The 23,226-nt window shown below is 37.1% G+C and overlaps 1 protein-coding gene across 6 annotated transcripts in view; it reads left to right on the top strand.

Moving 5' to 3' along the window:
* Positions 1–2,123: 2,123 nt before the first annotated feature.
* The window catches only part of POLI (DNA polymerase iota), a 39,667-nt gene continuing 18,564 nt past the window's right edge, over positions 2,124–23,226 (top strand). Inside the window, exons 1-8 of one of the 6 annotated variants that reach the window (XM_032152261.2) lie at positions 2,124–2,331; positions 4,048–4,173; positions 5,932–6,096; positions 10,424–10,576; positions 13,340–13,576; positions 15,515–15,693; positions 16,606–16,697; positions 19,974–20,104. In XM_032152261.2, coding sequence (XP_032008152.1) covers positions 2,220–2,331; positions 4,048–4,173; positions 5,932–6,096; positions 10,424–10,576; positions 13,340–13,576; positions 15,515–15,693; positions 16,606–16,697; positions 19,974–20,104 — 1,195 coding nt within the window. In that variant the 5' untranslated portion in view covers positions 2,124–2,219. The other 5 variants (XM_032152257.2, XM_032152258.2, XM_058438319.1 and 2 more) reach the window with 5 other exon arrangements.

Raw genomic sequence — 23,226 nt, 5'->3', positions numbered from 1 at the left:
TAGCTGGGTATGGTGGCACACACCTGTAATCACAGCTACTGAGGTGGCTGAGACAGGAGAATTGTTTGAACCCAGGAGGCAGAGGTTGCAGTGAGCCCAGATCGCACCACTGCACTCCAACCTGAGAGACAGACTGAGACTCTGTCTCAAAATAAATAAATAAATAAATACATACATACATACATACATACATACATAAATACATAAAATGAAAAACCACCAAAAAACTGTCTAGACTTATCAAACAGCATTCACAAAGATAGTAGCATAGCTCTCTGAATAGGTAATTTATAACCTAGATAGCATACTTTGAAAGAACTGGTCCAGATGTCTAAGAATTAAATATGCAAAGAGGAAGATTTTGTTTCCAAACCACTGAGACCCAGCTCTGCTTGTTATTCCTTTTTCTTTATGGATGCATCAACATATCCTTTAAAGCAGGGGTCCCAATCCCCAGGCCATGGATCAGAACCAGTCCCTGGCCTGTTAAGAACCATACCGCACAGCAGGAGGTGAGCAGCGGGCCCGGGAGTGCAGCTTCATCTGTATTTACAGCCACTCTCCATTGCTGGCAGGACTGCCTGAGCACTGCTTCTTGTCAGATCAGCAGCGGCATTAGATTCTCACAGGAGCCTGAACACTACTGTGAACTTGCATGCGAGGGATCTAGGTTGCATGCTTCTTATGAGAATCTAATGCCTGATGATCTATCACTGTCTCCCATCATCCCAGATGGGACAGTCTAGTTGCAGGAAAACACGCTCAGGGCTCCCTCTGATTCTACTTCATTATCTATTAAAATGTAATAATAATAGAAACAAAGTGCACAATAAATGTAATGCACTTGAATCATCCCCAAACCATCCCCCTCCCTTCTGTCTGTGGAAAAATTGTCTTCCATGAAACCAGCCCCTGGTGCCAAAAAGGTTGGGAATGGCTGCTTTAAAGGGTTTCTCAAGGTTCTAATATTTTATTTGATAAGAAGTAGAATCATATAAAAAACAAAATATATGTGTGAATTTGGGTATTTATACAGATATAGTGTATATACATATATACAGGCAGGGAGGAATTTCCAAATTTCCTCTATTGTAAAACATACACATACACACACCAACACACACGTGCACACATGGTATCCTAATAGAAGGCAAGGAGAACAGACATTTACTGAGCACTTCCTATGTGCCACATGTTTTATATACATTAGGATATTACAGCATATAGTAGCTTTTATCCATTCATTCAATCTCAATACTCTTTTTTTTAACAGTAGAGCAACTGAGGCTCACAGCAGTTATGTAACCTGCCCAAAGTCACACAGCATGATGGAGGGTCTGGATTGGAGATTTTGTCTGACTGCAACACTCATGTATCAAATCCTATTCAGTTTTGATGCTAAAAATTCTGTGGTTGAATTCGTCACAGTGTCTTTAAATAAAACAACAACAAACAAAACACAGGAAACCTTAACATAGTTGCTAATCATATGAGTTTACAAGGCCACCTGTCTCTTTACTATCAGTTACACTCTTTCCCACCCCATCACATTAATCACTCAGGTCTAGGGATTTGCAATTTTGCTAACAGCCGAACGGAACAAAGATAAAAAGCTAAAATTTGTGATGTGGGCCTCACTCCAAAGCCTTCAAGAAAAAAAAAAAGTTAGGCCAGGCGCAGTCTCTCATGCCTGTGATCCCAACACTTTGGGAGGCCTAGGAGGTGGATCACCTGAGGTCAGGAGTTCGAGACCAGCCTGACCAACATGGTGAAACCTTGTCTCTACTAAATACAAAAAAATTAGCTGGGCCTGATGGAGCATGCCTGTTAATCCCAGCTACTTGGGAGGCTGAGGCAGAAGAATCGCTTGAATCCCGGAGACAGAGGTTACAGTGAGCTGGTATTGCGTCACTGTTGCCCACTCCAGCCTGGGCAACAAGAGCGAAACTCTGTCTCAAAAAAAAAAAAAAAAAAAAAAAATAGCCACTTGTGCTTTCAATCTCTCCGCTTCCGGCCTCCACCCGGCGGGAAAAAAACTCCTGCACGTGGGCCTCCATGATTCCCTGGAGGGGAATCATGCGCGTCACTCTGGGCAACAGGCTGGTCGGCCACGACTGCGCAGGCGAGAGGTACGGAGCGGCTGGAGACTGTCGTCCCCCGGTTTCGCTGGAGACCAGGCGGAAGCGGCCGGAAGTAGCGCTGCGGTTGGCAGCGGCGGGATGGAGAAGCTGGGGGTGGAGCCGGCGGAGGAAGGCGGCGGCGACGACGGGGAAGACGCCGAGGCCTGGGCCATGGAATTGACGGACGTGGGGGCGGCAGCCAGCTCGCAGGGTGCGCCGCAGCCAGAGGAGCCAGCGGCCTCCTTGGGTGTAAATGAGAAGGGTGGGGCAGGCGGACGCTCGGGGCGGCGGCCACTGGGGCGCGACCGTCCCCGCCCCACTCGGCTCCTCTAAGACAGGGCTGCCTCCCTCTCTGCCTTGTGTTACGCGGCGGGTACCTCTAGAGGAATGGCTTCACCCAGTAGGAGTAGGATGGGGCGAGTCCACACTACAAAGACGTATCGAGGGTGCATCTGCACGGTCCTTTCCTCTGTGAGGGGCGAGGGGGGGCGGGAATCCCTCAGCCACCCCGACGAAAATTGCAGAGGCTTCCGGGCCTTTTAACTTTGGAGAAGTTGAGGACCTTGTCGCTCATTGCAGAAGGTGGGACCCGGTTCTCAGTCCTGGCGGGAAGGGATGGCTCAGAACCGAGGCGGAGTCAGGTCCGCTGTGGTCACGTCTCCGGTGACCCATTTCCAGCTCTGGTCTTTACCTTGTACTGCCCTGTACCTTGTACCGCCCACCTTAGGGCCTGGATGCAAAGGCATCGGTTCTCATTTCCTGCTGGTTTTCTTTCATTCATTTAGAGACAAGGTCTCCCTGCGGCCTCGAACCCCTGGGCTCAAGTGATCCTCCGCCCCAGCCTCTCCCTTCCGAGTAGCTGGGACAGCAGGCACGTGCCACCACACCTGGCTAATTTTCAGAATTAGCTGTGGGTTAGGGTTAGGGTTAGGGTAGCTGTGTTGTCCAGGCTGGTCTCAAACTACAGCCACAAGCGATCCTTTCACCTCAGCTTCGAAAGTGTTGGGATTACAGGAGGTAGCCATCGTTCCTGGCCTTTTAAATTTTGGCACAACTTTAGGTTTACCTGAAAGTTGCAGAGCTAGATCCCCCTAGTGTTAACATAAATTCAGTACATTTGTCAAAACTAGGAAATTAACATTGGTATAATACTATTAACCGAACTACACGCTTTATTCAGATTTTACCAGTTTTTCTGCTAATGTTCATTTTCTGTTCCAGGATCCCAACCAGAATATTGTATTGTATTTTGCCTGTCTTGTTTTTAGCCAGTGTTGAGAGGAGTCGCTTCTGTCATTCCCTCCCCCACAAATAATGACCTAACAACTTTTTAAAATCAAAGAACTATTCAGTCTTTCAATTTAGTGAATATTTATTGGTGGTCTGTTATGTCCTAGACACTGTTTTAGGCACTGGCGATTTAGCATTAAACCAGATAATCCTGCTGTCATGGGAGATAATAGCCCACACTGGTACCCACTGGTTGTCTTTTGCCATTTTGTATTTCAGTTTTTGTTTGTTTTAAATGTAAGGGCATGCTGCTTAGAATGATTTTCAAGTTGTGTGAAAATCAACGTCATTTCAACTTTTCTGCCCCTTCTGGTTTACACTAAGAGCTACGATAAACTTCCAGGTGATAGTATTAGCTCTTGCATCATCCATTATTTATCACATTTTTTCCCTTCAAACTTATTACTATCCTGAGAAAAACGCAGTGCAGAAAGAAACAGTGATTAAGAGGACTGAAGACCCTACTGTAAGTGGAGTTTCATGTCTTTGTGATTTTTCGATGCTTTCACACAATCCAGGAGAAAACTAATGTCACTCTGCATTCTTCCTTCACAGGTACCATGTTTTAAGGAACTGTCAGTTGCTCAGAGATAATAAGCAGCCTGAATTTCTTTTTATTTCTTTCCATATTGTGCAGGAGTTCATGATCAAGTGTTGCCCACACGAAATTCTTCATCCAGAGTCATAGTACATATGGATCTGGATTGCTTTTATGCACAAGTAGAAATGATCTCAAATCCAGAGCTAAAAGACAAACCTTTAGGTAACTGTACATTTATAATATTTTCAATTGCATAATGATTAGATTAGCAGCTCATCATGCTCATTGTATACTGATTTATTAACCTTCTTAAGAAAGATTTTGGAAGCACTTCTTACAGTGCTTTATAGCTGGTCATTTTTGCTTCACTACCAAGTGTAAATTTTACAAGCCTCATTTAATAAGTGGTGAATCTGAGAATAGTGTAGTCGGCAGAACAAATGAAGAGAAAGCAGAATAAATTTTACTTTTCTGTGCTGGTTAGTAGCTTAGTTTGCTGGTCAGATTTCTTTTTCTTAGTATTTGAAATTTTACAGACTTTGTTCTCAAAAACAACCTCTTATTACATTTTAGTGGAAGTGTTCATCTGTCCTCCCCTTTTGAAATTAACTCTTAAATTGTGTAACATCTAACAAACTAGTTGGATTTTGAACATAAACCTAAGTATTATTAAGACAGCAAACTTTCCATAAGAACATAAGCATCTTTTTAAATAAAAACCAAAATAAATTTTATATTGGATATTTGTTGATATGCTGGCTTGTTTTATCATTTGTATTATTCATATTTTAAATTGAGAAAGATAAAGGATTTTCTTTCATGCATGCAGGAAAGATTCCTCTTGTAGTGTAAGCATAAAGAGCATTTTTGGTTCACTTGCTGCTACCCTCTTGTGCCCGCTTTGGCTTAATAAATCCCAATCCAGCCTAGCTGATTTACTGAAGAACAAAGGGATGACTAGTTTTTGCTATGCCAAGGGGAGTCTAAGATCTTAAAACTTTTCTAAGGGGGCCAAGGAGTTAGAATCAGGGAACCTAAGTTTTTTCTCCTGACGGCATTTCTGAGTAGTAGCACTGTGTTACAAGATGTTCTGTAGATAATGCTCAATAAAAAAAAGTGTAATTAAGTACGAATGAATGATTATTGGGAAGTGAGGGATATGAATGCTCCACGTTTTGGGGGGAAAACTAAAGTAGTCTTTCATTTTGTTGTTGTTGTTGTTGTTGAGATGGGGTCTTATTCTGTAGCCCAAGCTGGAGTTCAATGGTGCGATCTTGGCTCACTGCAAGCTTTGCCTCTGGGGCTCAGGTGATTCTCCTGCCTCAGCCTTCCAAGTAGCTGGGACTAGAGGTGTGTGCCACCACACTTGGTTAATTTTTTTGTATTTTTAGTAAAAACGGGGTTTCACCATGTTGCCTTGGGTGATCTCATATGCCTGAATTCAGGCGATCCACCTGCCTTGGCCTCCCAAAGTGCGGGGACTACAGACATGAGCCACCGTGCCTGACTCAGACTATTGTCTGGAAACAAATCCTAGACAGATTTGATTTGTATCTTATCATTGAAGATTCCACAGAATATATTGATTTAGGTTCATTTTTATGAAATTTTAGAAATGTAATACACAGAGTGCGTTTTGTATATGAATAATTGATCTATCGTCTAACTTGTAATTCTGTGTTATTCAGTGTTTTGTTATTTAATAATAACTTCCCTTCTTCAAGGAGACAAAACAACCAGAGATTAAAAGTGGGGTATGGAAAAATAATACATTGGTATATAATTCATAATTAGGTGATAGCTTGAAAACCTAATGTTTCTGCATTAGGAGATATGGAGGCTATGTTTTTTAATTGAGACAGGGCTTTTGATTCTTATCAAAACTGATTTTCTTACAACTTAGACAAATGTAATATGGAAATAATATCTTTAAATGTTTCTTCAATTATGCTTGGGTTTCTCATAAAATATTTTTTATAGGGGTTCAACAGAAATATTTGGTGGTTACCTGCAACTATGAAGCTAGGAAACTTGGAGTTAAGAAACTTATGAATGTCAGAGATGCAAAAGAAAAGTGTCCACAGCTGGTATTGGTTAATGGAGAAGACCTGACCCGCTACAGAGAAATGTCTTACAAGGTTACAGGTACAAATGATAAGCAATGTACTTTCAGCATTAATTTTTATGTAGGATGCCTGTTCATTCCATGAATTTCTTTAATAAATGTAAAATAACATAAGATGCTTTTTCCTAATAACTTCTTATTTTGGGCCTTGTCAACTTTAAAAATTATATAAAAGGATCATTGTATGCTATGAATAGTATTTTTAAGAAGATGTATAGTTGGAAGTAATTTTAACTCTGTTATTATTAATGTTTATATAACAGGGAAAAATGGAAAACAAAGTTTAAAAGTGAGAAAATGGGAAACTACTGTAAAAGATGCCAGGTCTTTAAAATTTTAAGTTTAAATGAATTATGAAGAAATATGTTGTTTTCTAATGCACTAATGATAATTGAAAGAGGCTTCTCTAACATTTGATCAACATAATTAAAAACTGATTTCTTATGAAATATTAATAAATATAATAGATATATTAATATTTTCTTAGGTTCTATATATATACTAAATATTACAATGTAGCTAAACTTTCCTATGCAAAGGTTTGGGTTTAAATCTTATAGTAAATTACAGGAAAAATGAAAATGAGTGTGCACTGGCACATTGCAAATATAGTAGGTCGGTGCAAAGTAATTGTGGCTTTCACAATTTTAATTGCGAAAACCGCAATTACTTAATATATAGTGTAAAAATGTATAATGATCAGCTTTGCAATTATTTGTCTTTTTTACTTTGTTTTATCATAGCAATTTTCAGATGACTGGATTAAATGTCTATAATATACAAAGAGCTCTTAGAAATCAACAGGAAAAATAAACCTATTAAAAAAGGACAAAGGATATGAATAGGCAGTTGACAAGAAGAGCCTAACCCAGTGTCTAACAATTATAGGGAAAAAATACTCAAATTCATTAGTGGCCAAGGAAATTTGAATTAGTAAGATATTTTGTATCTATCATACTTGCCCCAAATTAAAAGGAATGTGAGAAAAAAGTATCAAGAACACTTACTGAGTTTAAAGATGGATGTTCTTCAATCCAGTGATATCATTGCTGGGTGTTTATCGAATAGAAATAAAATCATAAGGCTGAGTATTGTGGCTCATACCTGTAATCCCAGCACTTTTGGAGCTGAGGTAGGAGGATTGCTTGAGCCTAGGAGCTCGAGGCTGCAGTGAGCCATGATTGTGTCACTGCATTCCAGCCTGCGTGCACATGACAGAGTGAGACTCTTGTCTCTTAAAAAAGAAAGAGAACTACAAGTACATAAAGACATATGTACAACAATGTTTATTGTAGCATCGTTTATGATTGTCAAAAGTATGGAAGGAAAAATGCCCATCAAGAGGAACAGCCAAATAAACTAAGACATCTGTATAATGGGTATTATATAGCCATTAAAAAGAATGCATTGGTGCAATACTATTTGACTGATGGAGATAGGCCTTGTTGAGTGAATAAAAGGCAAGGTACAAAATCATGTACCATGTTTTTCCAAATGTGTAAAATGATGGCCTAACTGCCTCCTCTCATATATATGTGTATGTCTATATATGAACAAGAAGAGAAACATGAGAGGGTATATTACAGGTTTTTAACTTTGGTTAACTTGTGGCGGAAAAGACGCAGTGCTGAAATGGGAGGAAAGAAGAAGGGATAGTGAAGCAGAAAAGACAAGATTATACTCCCAGATATCCCTTATTTTGTTATGCAAAATTGTGTGTGTCTTAAATATTAGAACTTTAGTTTTTAGAACTTTCTCTGTGGAGAAAAAATAAAAACTTGAGTTTCAGTGTACACAGAAGTGATTATATAATACATACAATTCTGTATCTTGCCTTTGAGCTTAGTGATCTTCCTTATCATTCACAGAGATCTTTCTCTTTTTAATGCCTGCACAGTATTTCATTGTATTTATTCCAAATTTATTTAACCAGTTCTTCAGGGATACGAAGACAGTATGTCCAACTTTATGCCTGTTGTTGCTACCTAATTAGTAATTGCACCTTCTTTCACTCAAAAAATGTCTTGTTTTGGATGATAAGTTATGTGGTTTCCCTGCATAGTGTTGGATTGTTAGGCTGTTACCAGATTTTTGCTCTTGGGCATTTTCATATAGAAATGTTGGCGTACTTTTAAGGGGATTTCCATAAGGTAAGTTCCTAGAGGTGAATTGTTGGATCAAACATGATTTGCATTTAAAAGTTTGGGTAATGTTACATGTTACACTTGAGATTGCCCCAACATATTGCTAGTATATATGAGAGTGTTAGGTAAAAAATCTTTGCCTGATAGACGAAGAAGAGTAAGTCATTGTTTTGATTTGCAGTTTTCCATGAGTAAGGTTGAGTATTTTTTCATATATTTTTGGTAATTTATGTATTTTTTTCTGTTAACGTATTCACTTGTGCCTGTTTTTAATTTGGGTTGTTCATCTTTTTCTAAGTACTAAGTACTTAATACTTTTTGTGTTTTGTATTTTTTGAAAAAAGTTACTTTATCAGTTTTTCTCACAGTATTTTTCTGAGTTGAAGTAGGAGCATAGCCAATTAGTCGTTTACTGTATTTATCTCTGACCTGTTTATAGCCTTATAATTTATTTCATATTTTGATGCTACTGCATATATACCTTTTTTCAAGGTAGTTTTTTTTCTCTAATTACAAACTACTCTTTTGGGCCCTATATAATTATATGTTTAATAAATGTATCTTGCTTATGAAGTTGATACCAAGAAAGAGGTTAACTTCGGGAATGGAGGCTGGGCATGGTGGCTTATGCCTGTAATCCCAACACTTTGGGAGGCTGTGGTAGGGGATCATTTGAGGCCAGTCTGGGCAACATAACATAGCAAGACCCTGTCTCTACAAAAGTGAAAAAAACAAAAAAAAGTTAGCTGGTAGCATGTGCCTGTAGTCCCAGAGGCCGAGGTAGGAGGATTGCTTGGGCCCAGGAGGTCAAGGCTGTAGTGAGCTGTGGTGTGCTACTCCACTCCAGCCTGGGCAACAGAGTGAGACCCTGTCTCATTAAAACTATAGCAACAACAAAAACCTTCAGGAATGGGATAATTAGGGATTTGTCCTGTGACCTAAAATCAGTCAATATTTAGTGATCCACCAGCTTCGTGCATGACTCTGTATTTAACTTGCTTTTCTATTTAGTACGTAAAGCCTTATCCTTTATTTTTCTTATGTAGTATTCTTTTGATAAACTCTTTTGTTTTCTGCATGTTACTTTGCATATCAGGTATATACTTTTGAAAATAAATTGCCAAAATTGATGAAGGAAATGCGAAACAATCATTTTCTATGATCAGACATATTGTCAGTCTGTCCTGAAGGAGGTAATAGTTTTCTCAGGAGTGATTTTTGGTGTTCACCATGTCACATTGTTACCTTTATTGGTTTCCCCTTACATTGTCAATGTTGACATCAACAAAACAAAAAAGCACTTTTGTTATTTGTGAAAAAACATGATCTATGTGGAATGAGATAGTCCTTTTATTTCTGAGCTTCAGATTATATGACCTTAAGAATCTATGCATTTTTGTATACTACGAGACTTGCATTTGTTTTCTCTTATCCAGCTGGTATCAGTAGAAGGTGATGCAGAGAGAAGTGAAAAACTTTCTCAATGATTTTAAAGTTATTAGTCTCAATGTTAATATATGAAAATTGATAGTTTTTTTGAATTTATTTTGAATTTTGGTTCAGCTTAATCTAGTAAACATTTTACTTGAGGACTAGATATTGTGCTAGACGCTGGGCATTTGAATACCTGTAAGTTGTGGTTCATCTCTGCCTCTCTGTCCTAAGGAATATGCTTGGGAATGGCTAATAAATATACCGTGTTACAGTATATTTTGAAAGTTGACTCACTTTCTGTTTTATTCAGTAATAATTGGACATTTTAAATGTTATTTTGTTTTGCCTCTTTTAAACTCTTGGGGAAAATATAGCTAAAATATGCTATTACTTGTTTTTAACTTTCCTAAGCAGCCTATAGTTTATTCTTTGACACATTTCTTCAAGGTCACCAATTACTATAAGCATTGATATTTAATGTACTACAGATACAAAAATTATAGGTGTAGAAGATTGAGCTAAATATATTGCCATGAGTAACTGCCCTAGGAATATCCTTTTTAGACTTTTTAGAAAATATTGCCTCTATTCAAGATGTGGTACAGAAAAAAAGTCAGTTAACTGAGGGCTTTATTAAAGATATTACGGAACTATCAATGTATACAAAACCTTTAACAATAAATTTGATAAATTTTTAAGCACTAGATAGTTAAATTTATCCTAGTTATAACTTCATTTACATCTGTGCTCCAATATTATTTCAATTTAGAATTACTGGAAGAATTTAGTCCAGTTGTTGAGAGACTTGGATTTGATGAAAATTTTGTGGATCTAACAGAAATGGTTGAGAAGAGACTACAGCAGCTGCAAAGTGATGAACTTTCTGCGGTGACTGTGTCGGGTCATGTATACAATAATCAGTGTGAGTGGGTTCTTATTCATTCTACCTACTAACTAAAAGTACATACATTTCTTAATGTTCAGTGAGTTTGCTGTGTGATTCTGAAAGATTCATGACTTTTGTTGGAGGTATAGTTATATTTAGTCAGTAATCTGTCTAGGACAGCTAAAATTAGGTGCTGCTATTCCATAATAAGTATTAAGATTTTGATGACATGTAGCTCAAAGTTCTGTGCACTTTTCATTTGCACAGAGCATTGTTCCTGTTCATCTGCACAGAGCATTCATCTGTGCAGAGTTTTCGTCTGACACAGTGCATCGATTCCCATTTTAGAAAGCCATACCTAGCTGGGCACAGTGGGGCGCCCCTGTAGTCCCAGCTATTTGGGAGACTGAGCTGAGAAGATTGCTTGAACCCAGGAGTTTGAGTCCAGCCTAGGCAACAGAGCAAGATCCCATCTCTTAAGGAAACAAAAAGCAATACCTCTTTAGGTCATTCTTAAGTTACAAGAGTTGGCTTCTTAATATGCTTTTTGGAATAATTTTTTATTATTCTTAAACAATCTCTAAGCAGAGTTTTCGGGTAGGCTAGATTTGCCTTTGATGTGTCTTTTACATGTTCCCTTCGATTCCCCTGAGACCCTCATGTTGCTCTCTGAATTCCCAAGTTAGCACTTTTGGAATGTTGTCCAGGCCTGTCTGCCATGTGCTGGAATCTTCTCCAAGCTCCTATTTAATCTGTTCAAATAATCTTTTTCAAAGTTAGCAAGAAAGCAGAATGGTTTGTCTCCTTCATGTATTGAGATATGAATGACTGATGGTGTTTCCAGGGATATTTACATTTGAAAATAAGCTGCAGGAAGCACCAGTGAATATCTAATTAGGCTTTCAGACATCTTACGGCTCTGCTGGTGACTCCCTTATCATACCACATACAAGACAAGGTACTCTGCTGTTGTGTAAGACTTGTCTGACCCTTTTGCTCTTAAGCCTCCCCATGCATTTCCTCTTATCCTCTTTTTTGAGGACTAGACATTGGTCTACAGAATAGTTCTCCATAGAAGAAAAGTGGTAGAACCACAATTTCTAGAATACATGGAGCTTTTCATGTATCTTTTGTACTTGTGCTCATTTGTAACTTAAAAGGGCTAACTAGGAAGAATATTTTAAATATATTTCTATATAATTTTTAAGGCAAACTTGGATTTTATTGGTTAGAGTACATTATAGAGAGCTAGGTTTTATATCCAAAAAAGGAAATGTGGAATTATTGATTAATTCTTCCTCTTTCACACAGATTTTCTTAAAATTTTTTTCAAACCTACAGAAAAGTTGACAGAATAGTACAACAAATACTCATTATGTCCTTTTTTTTTTTTTTTTTTGTTTTTTGAGACAGAGTCTCACTCCATTGCCCAGGCCGGAGTGCAGTGATGCGATCTCGGCTCACTGCAACCTCCACCTCCTGGGTTCAAGCCACTCTCCTGCTTCAGCCTCCCAGCTAGCTGGGACTACAGGCACGTGCCACTACACCCGGCTAATTTTTTTATTTTTAGTAGAGACGGGGTTTCACCATGTTGGCCAGGCTGGTCTTGAACTCAACCTCAAATGATCCGCTTGCCTTGGCCTCCCAAAGTGCTGGGATTACAGGCGTGAGCCACTGCTCCTGGCCCATTATGTTCCTTTCTTGTAGATAAACCAGTTGTTATCATTTTGCCACATTTGCTTTCTCTTGTTCTCTCTATGGATTGCTTAGTTGGTTGATGAGCTATTTGGAAGTAAATTGCAGACATCCCGACATTTCATCTCTAAATACTTTTAGTGTGAGTCTCTTTGAGGTTAGGATGGTTTCATGTAATTCCAACACTGTTTTACACCTAAAGCAAATTTATTTTTATAAAATTTTCTTACACTTTTCATAAAAGAGTTCTAAAACTGCGTATAGGTCAGAGATTGTTTCTAGCAGCATATACAGCTAGTGCGTGGTTAAGATTTAGATCTTTAAAGTATAATGTTAGCTTTTTTGTTATATAGTAATACTTTTATGCTTACTTATGGGCAAATATGAGTAAAAGTTTTGCTAATGTCAGTAGGAATTTTTTTATGAGATCAGTTTTCATAATGTGTTAATTATTAAGCACTCCCAGTATACAGTCACTATCACAGGCCCTTGGAATTTGCTTATTGAATTTGTTTACAGTATTCCTATGAAGCATGAAAGAGATTAGTCAAGTGGCTAATAGGGTGGCAGTGATCTCTTAGTCCATTTAGTGTTGCTTTAACAGAATACCTGAGACTGGGTAATTTATAAAGAAAAAATGGTTTATTTTGTTCATGATTCTTGTGACTGGAAAAGTCAAGGTTAGGCCTCTGGTGAGGGCCTCAGGCTGTTTCCACTCATGGTGGAAGGCACAGGGGAGCCAGTGTGTGCAGAGATCACATGGTGAGAGAGGAAGCAAGGGCTGGGGGAGGTGCCAGACTCTTTTAACAACCAGCTGTCTCTGGAACTAATACAGTGAGAAACTTACCCCTGAGGGAGGGCTTTAATCTGTTCTTGAGGGATCCACCCCTGTGATCCCAACACCTCCCATTTGATCCCACCTCCAACATTGGGGATCAAATTACAACGTGAGGTTTGGAGGGGACAAACATCGCAACCGTACCAGGTGATGGTGGTGGTGGTGGTGGTTGGATATAGACTAAGCCCTCTACCTTTTAAAAATTATTTTGTAAAAAAGAAAAAGGTTTTTCTTGTGACTTTGAATGACATTTGTTGTTTTTAAAGCTATAAACCTACATGACATCTTGCACATCAGACTACTTGTTGGATCTCAGATTGCAGCAGAGATGCGGGAAGCCATGCATAATCATTTGGGGCTCACTGGCTGTGCTGGAGTGGCTTCTAATAAACTGTTGGCAAAATTAGTTTCTGGTGTCTTTAAACCAAATCAACAAACAGTCTTACTACCTGAAAGTTGTCAACATCTTATTCATAGTTTGAATCACATAAAGGAAATACCTGGTAAGACAAATATATTTGAAAAGTACATATACGTCTTATTGTATTTCTTTTAATTTAAAAAATTATAGATACAACGTAATTAATTCTTAGGTAGAGGTGTTTGTGAGTTTGTGTGCATGTGTATGTGTGTGTATACTTGGTTCCTGGAAAAAACTAAGAAAAACTGTAATGTTTTCTGAAGCAAATTTGGATTAAGAAATATGTGAAGGTACTTTTCTTATTTTATCTGTTTTTGTATGGTTAGAATATGGTCATGAAAGTTACAGCCTAGAAACATATGGTCCTTTATTTCCAGTCCCTGGGTCATACTCTTATATTGTACATTGCCTCTAGAGAGGGGAGTTCGTCTTTTACTAACTCTCTTTTGGGATTACATATAAAATATTAAGGCTACAATGGACTTTCCAAAACATCTAGGCCAAGGTCCTCATTTTAAAGATGAAGAAACTGATTTCCATGAGGAGTTCAGTTACCTATTTAGGTCATGGGGCAAGTTTGTATCTTTGAAGATTAAATACCCAAGTTTTTATAGGCCTTCGATATGTTGAACTACATTTCTGTGGTATTGCTAGGGAATAAGATGTTATAAAAGAGTTCTGTGGAAGTGAATTTCTAATACCACTGAAACTTAGATGTGATACTTCACATTTTTAACTGATACTTGTGTGATTCCAAAATGTATTATACACTGCCTTGCCTTCCTTAGTGTAATATAACTATAATTTGAAGGTTTTTTTGGATGACTTTGGTTCTGCATTCTGAACAACAATGTCAGGTTGTAATAAATTGAGGACTATATACTGGTGCAAAACATTCTTACTTGGCTTTACTTTTGAGTTCTTGTATCTTTTTTTTTTTTTTTTTTTTAACAGGCTTTCTGCTTTCTCACTTATTGCCAAATTGCCAATCTTCTTTTATTTCTGCTATGAAAAATCTGTCACTCTCCTTTAATAATTCCCCCTACACAGCCATCTCCTCCAACTTACTGCTTTTACTGTGCAAGAAAACCAGATAACTGTGGAATTATTATTTTTGAATGAAAAGAATAAGGAGACACTAAATGGCCTGTTTTCTCTTGTGAATAAAGTATGACTGAATTTTAGTGCAAGAACTTTGTGACAGTTTTGCTAGCAAGATTTTTTGTTTGTTTGCTTTCTGGCTCATAGTTGTATTCTGGATGGTAAATGTTAGATACGACTTATGGATAAATGTGTGGTGGTGCATATAGGAATCAGTTAGGTTACGTAATATGTACGCTTAATTTATTTTAATTGCTCTAGTGGCAGCCTTTTTGTATATTAATAATCATGATTTCTGAGTATTTCTGAAATATTACAAAACAGGTGGTAAAATTTTTATTTTAGTAAGATAGCACTTATTGGCTGTCTCTGTATTCATTTTATTTTACTGCATTTTATGAGGACTTCAAAGAGGTGCATATAATTCAGGAGCCCTGAGTGGAAGAACAGCAACCTAGTTTGCAATGGGGTTTGATCTTTGCAAAATACAGTAGTCCCCCATTATCTGCAGTTTCACTTTTCACAGTTTCTATCACCTGCAGTCAACTGTGGTCTGAAAATAATAAGATATTTTGAGAGAGAGAGGCAGAGACCACATTCACATAACTTGTATATTGTATATTGTTATAGTTCTATTTTGTTATTATTGTTAATCTCTTACTGTGACTAATTTATAAATTAAACTTTATCATAGGTATGTATGTAATAGGAAAAACAGTACTGTATATATAGGGTTTGATACTGTCCATCGTTTCAGGCATCCACTGAAGGTCTTAGAATGTATCCCCTGTGGATAAGGGGGGACTACTGTATAAATTACAGAACTTAAAGATATGATTGATATATTTATAATATTTTAATTAGCTTTATTTTAAGGAGAAAAGCTATTTTAACATTGTTTGCATTTCTTTTTATTTAGGTATTGGCTATAAAACTGCCAAATGTCTTGAAGCGCTGGGTATCAATAGTGTGCATGATCTCCAAACCTTTTCACCCAAAATTTTAGAAAAAGAATTAGGAATTTCAGTTGCTCATCGTATCCAGAAGCTCAGTTTTGGAGAGGATAACTCCCCTGTGATACCCTCAGGACCACCTCAGGTACATGATGATATTTATTTTAATTAAGTACTGGTTATCACATTATTTGAGATAAAGATTTCTAGTTTTAGTACCATGTTCTTACTATTCTAGTTTGCTTAGTATGTGATCCCTTTCCTGTTAGAAGGCTGATTTATTATTAATAGATTGGATTAGTAAGTATTCTTAAATGGAATCTTAAGCATTGGTATTTTGATATCTTAAGTTAGCTACTATGATTGAAGACAGTGCAACTTAATTTTAATAGCCTATAATGCATATATGAGGCAAAATATTTTAATCTTTTAAAAATCTTGTTTTCAGAGTAGTCCAGTGCTTTAGCAAATGGGAAAGGTATAATCACCCAGTTAACATTGACTGATTTTTTTGCTATGGGACAAGCACTTTACTGAGTGCTTTAAATACATTAGTCCGTTAAATCTTCACAACAAAGCATCAAGGTAGGTAGTACTGTTGTTTGTCCATTCCTTCTTACCTCTCTTCTTTCCTTCCTTCCTTCCTTCCATTCTCTCTCTCTCTCAAGATGAGGATACCGTACTTTAGAAAGGTTAAATAACTTGTCCAAGGATAAACTTAGATTCAAGTCCTAGGTGATTAAGAACTCTTGCCATAATCATACAGTAAAGCTTGGAGTTGGTACTAAAGCTTTAGAGTTTTCTTAACTTTGAATTATTTTATATTAACTGTTTTATATTAACTGTTAATACAGTAATATTTTATATTAACTTTCTACTGAGTACAATAGCTTGCAGATAAAAAACAGTTAATATAAAAGTGAACTAAATGGCTCAAACTAAGGACAAGAGGTAAGTTAGTGAAGAATTTATTGAATATTTATTTGAGTATACACTGATAACAATTAGATATAGTTATTTGAGTTTGCGCTAATCCTTATTTATGCTTCTTTGATAGTCCTTTAGTGAAGAAGATTCATTTAAAAAATGTTCATCTGAAGTTGAAGCTAAAAATAAGATTGAAGAACTACTTGCTAGTCTTTTAAACAGGTGATTTTCAATCCATTTTGCTAAGTCATCCTGTATATTCATTCTATATACGGTATGTGGAAAGAATATTTGATGTTCCATCTTGGAACTGACAGATTATCTGGAGACTAAACAATGTAAAAATAATTTATCATGGGATTTCTCTGCATTATAAACTATTGTAAAGATGGTAATGGGGCTCTTACCTAAATTGAATTCATTGGTCTTAATTCTGTTAACAGTGTGGTTATACTATGAATCTAAAGCTGCAGATAGTTACCTAAAGGGGTTTTACAGATATTTCTAACATTTCTAGACTTATTCTAGTCTTCAGGTGAGAAGAAGTTGTTTTAATTTTTCCCTGTGGCAATTGCAAAGCCTTTGCCCTCAAGCTAATAGTTACTTGCATTTCGTTAAGTTAGTACCATGCTAAATACAAATACATGCGAAATACAAAACCTGTGAAATTAACCATTTGTCTGTGTCTCTGCTAATAGTTACTTGCATTTCATTAAGAAGAAAAAAATGCAAAGAGGAATAATACTGTCATCATTCTAAAACTCCTGATACGGGAACAGCTATATAAATTTGTGATTGTTGAGGATAGGAAATTATTAAAGTAACAGTAATGGAAGAAGCAGAAGAACCCTTGTATCTCTTTTGCCTCAGACTTTAAAATAAAATGGAGTCGAAGGAAAGAATGGCTAGCTGGGGCTATGTGTGAGCAGGGTGAGTGACTGCAGGTGTGTGCAGGGTTTCTGATCTGTATGTAAAGAGTATCAACTGGGGTTATATATATATGAGTAGCACAAGATAAACTGAAAAGGAAATTTAATTTTGTGGTGCTCCTTGTCATTATACATGTATTTCTGAATATTTTGTATTCCACAGATGAGTATTATCTGTTTTCGTCCCATTGCTTTGTTTCTCCTTTTCTTGTTAGAAATTTCTCAAATTGTGGCTTCAGGTCTCTAACAGTTTAGAGTAGGTGTGCTTCTCTAATGATTCTAGGAGGACTAACTGTATTTAGAGAAAATGGTTTTTGGATAGTTCTAAGTCTGAGAAAACTGATGAAGTGTAATTTCCTCCAACTTTGCTGTCGTGTGCAACCTGGCACTCAAATGTCTTGAGCAGAGCCATGCAGCTCATTGTTGGCTGCATGCAGCTGGGGCTGGCTGTATGACTGGGCTCCAGTGATATGACTCAGGCTGGGCCTGCGAGTATGCTAGTGAAACTGGGTCATTTGCTTCAGCTAAATAGAAGACTACTCTGAAATGCCTAACCTTTGGAGACAGTTCTTCACATAGAAAAACCACAAGAAGTCTAAGTTTTACAGGTTCTCTTATTTGAAGAGTCAACCCAGAAGTGAGACCAGGTGCTCTAAACCTGCAAAATACAAAACCTGTGAAATTAACCATTTATCTGTATCTCTGCTTGCCGGCTCCTTTTCTCCCACACCATGGGCCCTTATTTCAGTGACTGAATTATAACACCATCTAAGTGACTTGCAAAAAGCAAATTACAGGAGTGTGTGTGTGTGTGTGTGTGTATGTGTGTGTGTGTGTATTTGTGTATAATTAGTTTTGTTTTCTCTAGAGTATGTTATGATTAATACTATAGGTATGTAAGAAATGTAAAACCATATTATTTTTAATCCATCTTGTAGGCACTAGTTTAAGATCGCTTATGATACAGCCTTTTTCTAATGTGTCTTAATAAGCATATCATACTCTTTGAATTGCATAATTAATAGAACACGTTTAACTGGAAGATATTTAAACTAGTAACCATTTAAGGTATTTTATTATCCTAGTTAAGCAGCCATCGAGAAGTTTTGTCACAAAGCAATAAGAGACAGAAAAAAATTATTTACTACAGAACTATTTTATTTTTTATTTTTTTGCAATAGGGTCTTGCTCTGTCACCCAGGCTGGATGGCAGTAGTGCAGTTACAGCTCACTGCAGCCTCAGCCTCCTGGGCTCAAGCAATCCTCCCACCTCAGCCACCAGAGTAGCTGGGAAGGCACCTGCCATCAAGCCTAGCTAATTTTTAAATTTTTGTAGATGAGGTCTCGCTATGTTGCCCAGGCTGGTCTTGAACTCCTGGGCTCAAGTGATCCTCCCATCTCAACTTCCCAAAGTGTTGGGATTACAGGTATGAGCCACCGTGCCTGGCCCAAAACTATTTTTTTCAGATCAGAATCTTCAAGTTGAGTGTGTTTAACTATGTGCAATATTTGCATTTTATGTTTGAGATTTGGTTTTATATGCATTGCCATGTGTATAAAAAGGGAAATGTTATCCTTTGATGACATTTTTCCAGTACTTCTTAAGTGAATTTGTCATATCATTAAAACCTTTGTTTCAACACCAAAACCAAGACATTTGCATGAAACTCTTTTTAAAAATGCATATACACATATTGTATATTAATTATATACTAAATATAGCATATGATCTTTCAAGATATTGCTCTAATAAGCTATCATATAATGGTAATAGTGATTACTCTTTAACAAAAGTAATATCATTTTGTAAAAAAAAATCTTTTTTTGGTAATCTCGTTTTGTAAGAAAAAAGTTTTAAAAAAAGTTCTTTTGTTATTTTTCACTTACTTGCTTTTGTCAGTGAATGATTCAGTTTCTTAAATTTCCTGCTGATTTTAATTTGTTGCCTTTTGGTTAGGTGTGGTGGCTTACGTCTGTAATCCCAGCATTTTGGGAGGCTGAGGTGGGGGATCACCTGAGGTCAGGAGTTCGAGACCAGCCTGGCCAACATGGCAAAACCACCTCTCTACTAAAAATACAAAAATTAGCCAGGTGTGGTCACACATGCCTGTAGTCCCAGCTACTCAGGAGGCTGAGGCAGGAGAATTGCTTGAACCTGGGAGGTGAAGGTTGCAGTGAGCTGAGATTGTGCCACTGCACTCCAGCCTGGGTAACAGAGTGAGACTCCATCTCAAAAAGAAAAAAATTGATTGCTTTTAGTTTTGTTTTGGATTTGTATTATAAAACAGCTTCTTATGATTGTATCTTATATCTCTTCTATTTCTGACAGCACTCAATTCTGAGTGAGGCCTGAGAGCTTGACATCTAAACATTAAGAGTTTTAGTGCATAGACTTTGCAATGATTGTTTGGATACTCAGGGACCTTTATTGCTTACTATTTTGTTATCTGCTATATGTATAATTGTTATATTTAACAAAATCTAGCACCTTTAGATAAATGAAGTGTTACATAATTTAAAAAGGTAATACTTTTCTAATTCTTTATTTCCACTTTCTCTCTATTTTTAGAGTATGCCAAGATGGAAGGAAGCCTCATACAGTGAGATTAATAATCCGTCGGTATTCCTCTGAGAAGCACTATGGTCGTGAGAGTCGTCAGTGCCCTATTCCTTCACATGTAATTCAGAAGCTAGGGACAGGTATGGACTAGTTTTCCAACAGTTTCATTAGCAGGTTGAACTCTTAAATAAGCCAACTTTGAACGAGAAATATGCTCCAAAAATGGAGGGTCTTCAATGGGAATTAGCAAGCAATTAAATGCTTTTATTCTATCAGGAATTTTCACTGGAAAACATTGTTGTTTATTTATTTATTTATTGAGACAGGGTCTTCCTCTGCACCAAGGCTGAAGTGCAGTGGTGCTGCGATAGCTCACTGCAGCCTTTGTCTCCCAGGCTCAAACAATTCTTCTGCCCCAGCCTCCCGAGTAGCTGGGACAGTAGGTGCATGCTACCAGACCTGGCTAACTTTTTTGATATTTAGGATAGACAAGCCTCAAACTCCTGAGCTCAAGCAATCCTTCTGCCTCAGCCTCCGAAAGTGCTGGGATTACGGGCATGAGCCACTGCACCTGGCCTTGTTTTTAAATAGATAATTAAGAGTCATTTAAGAAAGTTTTCCAAGTTCAAAGAGAACAAAACTGTGTTAGCTATATAGCATGAGATAACTTCTTTATGGGCATTTAGATTGTTTCCATTTTGAAGAACATTTAAGTGCAAGTCATTGGATGGGCATATGCATATGTTTTCATTTATCTTGGGTAGATTTCAAGGAGTGGAATTGCTGGATCATATGGTAACATGAACTGTTTAAGAAACTGCCAACTTTTTTCCAAAGTTCGTGTAATAATTTACATTTTCATCAACAATATTTGAAGGTTCCAGTTTTTCATATTTTCGCCAATATTTGTATTATCAGTCTCTTTGATTATAGTTGTCCTAGCGGTATATAGTAGTGTGGTTTTTCTTTTATGGATAGTGTTTTGGTGTTATATGTAAAAATTCTTGGCCTAACTCAAAGGTCACAGATATTTTCTTCTGTTTTCTGTTAGAAGTTTTATAGTTTTTAAGCTTTATGTTTAGGTCCATTTTGAGTTAATTTTTTATGTGTGGTATGCGGTAAGGGTCTTCATTCTTTGCTTTGCATGTGGGTATCCAGTTGTTCCTGCATCATTTGTTGAAGACTATTCTTCACGCACTGAATTACCATGGCATCTTTGTCAAAAATTAATTGACCATAAATGTAAGAGTTTATTTCCTGACTTTCTTGTTTCATTGGTCTACATATGTTTATCCTTACACTGATTCCACCCTGTGTTGGTCTCTGCTGCTCTGTTTATTTTTCTGCAGTCTTTTTTTTCCGTTCTTTCTTACAAAGTGGATAATTTGTATTGAGCTGCCTTTAAGTTCTCCGATTCATCTATCATCTCATAACTGCTGTTGCCCCTGTAGTGATTTGTTGGTTTTGGTTACTGTACTTTTTAACTCTAGAATTTCTGTTTGTCTTTTGTTTGTATGTTTGGTTTTGTTTCTTTATCGAGATTCTCCCTTTTTTGTAGTCATTATATTTTACTTTAATTCTTTAAACATGGTTGTCTTTAATTCTTTGGACATATCTCTAATAATGAATTTGAAGTCTTTGCTAAGTCCACCTCAAAGTCAATTTATGTTAACTGCTTTTTCCGCCAAATATGTATCATACTTTCCTGTTTCTTTGCATGTTTTGAACTATTTTATTGAAAACTGAACCTCATAGATAATGTATTGTAGCAACTCTGGATTTAAAAGTTTTTCTTGTAGGGTTTTTTCTTTTTTCTTTCCTGTACTTTTTTTTAGGTAACTTGTCTGAATGTAATCTGCAGAATTTACTTCCCCTGTGTTGTGTAGCAACTGATTTCTCTGCTCAGTGTTTTTTTTTTTTCCCATTCAAATTTTTAATACTGGCTTCTGGAAAGTTGCCCATGTCTGTATAGTTTCATGGTTAGCCAGTGGTTGGCAAAGGTTTTGCTCAAACACTAGAGTCTGGAAGCTGTCTACCTCTGCCAGTGGATAAGTGTATGGGTTGGAGAGGGCTTAAAAAATTTAGGCCATTTTGTCATACTGCCCAAAGCAATTTATAGGTTCAATGCTATCCCCATCAAGCTACCACTAACTTTCTTCACAGAATTGGAAAAAAATGCTTTAAATTGCATATGGAACCAAAAAAGAGCCCCTATAGCCAAGACAATTCTAAATAAAAAAAAGCTGGAGGCATCATGCTACCTGACTTTAAACTATACTACAAGGCTACAGTAACCAAAACAGCATGATACTGGTACCAAAACACATATATAGACCAATGGAACAGAACAGAGCCCTCAGAAATAACACCATACATCTACAACCATCTGATCTTTGACAGACCTGACAAAAACAAGCAATGGGGAAAGGATTCCCTATATACTAAATGGTGCTGGGAAAAATGGCTAGCCATATGTAGAAAGTTGAAACTGGATCCCTTCCTTATATCTTATACAAAAATTAACTCAAGATGGATTAAAGACTTAAATGTTAGACCCGAAATCATAAAAACCCTAGAAGAAAGCCTAGGCAATATCATTTAGTACATAAGCATGGGCAAAGACCTCATGACTAAAACACTAAAAGCAATGGCAACAAAAGCCAAAATTGACAGATGGGACCTAATTAAACTAAAGAGCTTCTGCACAGCAAAAGAAACTATCAGCAGAGTGAACAGGCCACCTACAGAATGGGAGAAAATTTTTGCAATCTACCCATCTGACAAAGGGCTAATATCCAGAATCTACAAAGAAGTTAAACAAATTTACAAGAAAAAAGCAACCCCATCAAAAAGTGGGCAAAGGATATGAACAGACACTTTTCAAAAGAAGACATTTATGCAGCCAACAGACATGAAAATGCTCATCATCACTGGTCATTAGAGAAATCCGAATCAAAACCACAATGAGATACCAGCTCATGTGAGTTAGAATGACGATCATTAAAAAGTCAGGAAACAACAGATGCTGGATAGGATGTGGAGAAATAGGAACACTTTTACATTGCTGGTGGGAGTGTAAATTAGTTCAACCATTGTAGAAGACAGTGTGGCGATTCCTCAAGGATCTAGAACTAGAAATACCATTTGACCCAGTGACCCCATTACTGGGTATATACCCAAAGGATTATAAATCATGCTACTATAAAGACACATGCACACGTATGTTTATTGTGGCACTATTCACAATAGCAAAGACTTGGAA

Source organism: Hylobates moloch, unplaced genomic scaffold (assembly GCF_009828535.3).
Source record: "Hylobates moloch isolate HMO894 unplaced genomic scaffold, HMol_V3 SCAFFOLD_5, whole genome shotgun sequence".
NCBI classification, from domain to species: domain Eukaryota; kingdom Metazoa; phylum Chordata; class Mammalia; order Primates; family Hylobatidae; genus Hylobates; species Hylobates moloch.
The sequence above is the reverse complement of the archived record's forward strand: the minus strand, read 5'-3'. Positions and strand labels throughout refer to the sequence as shown.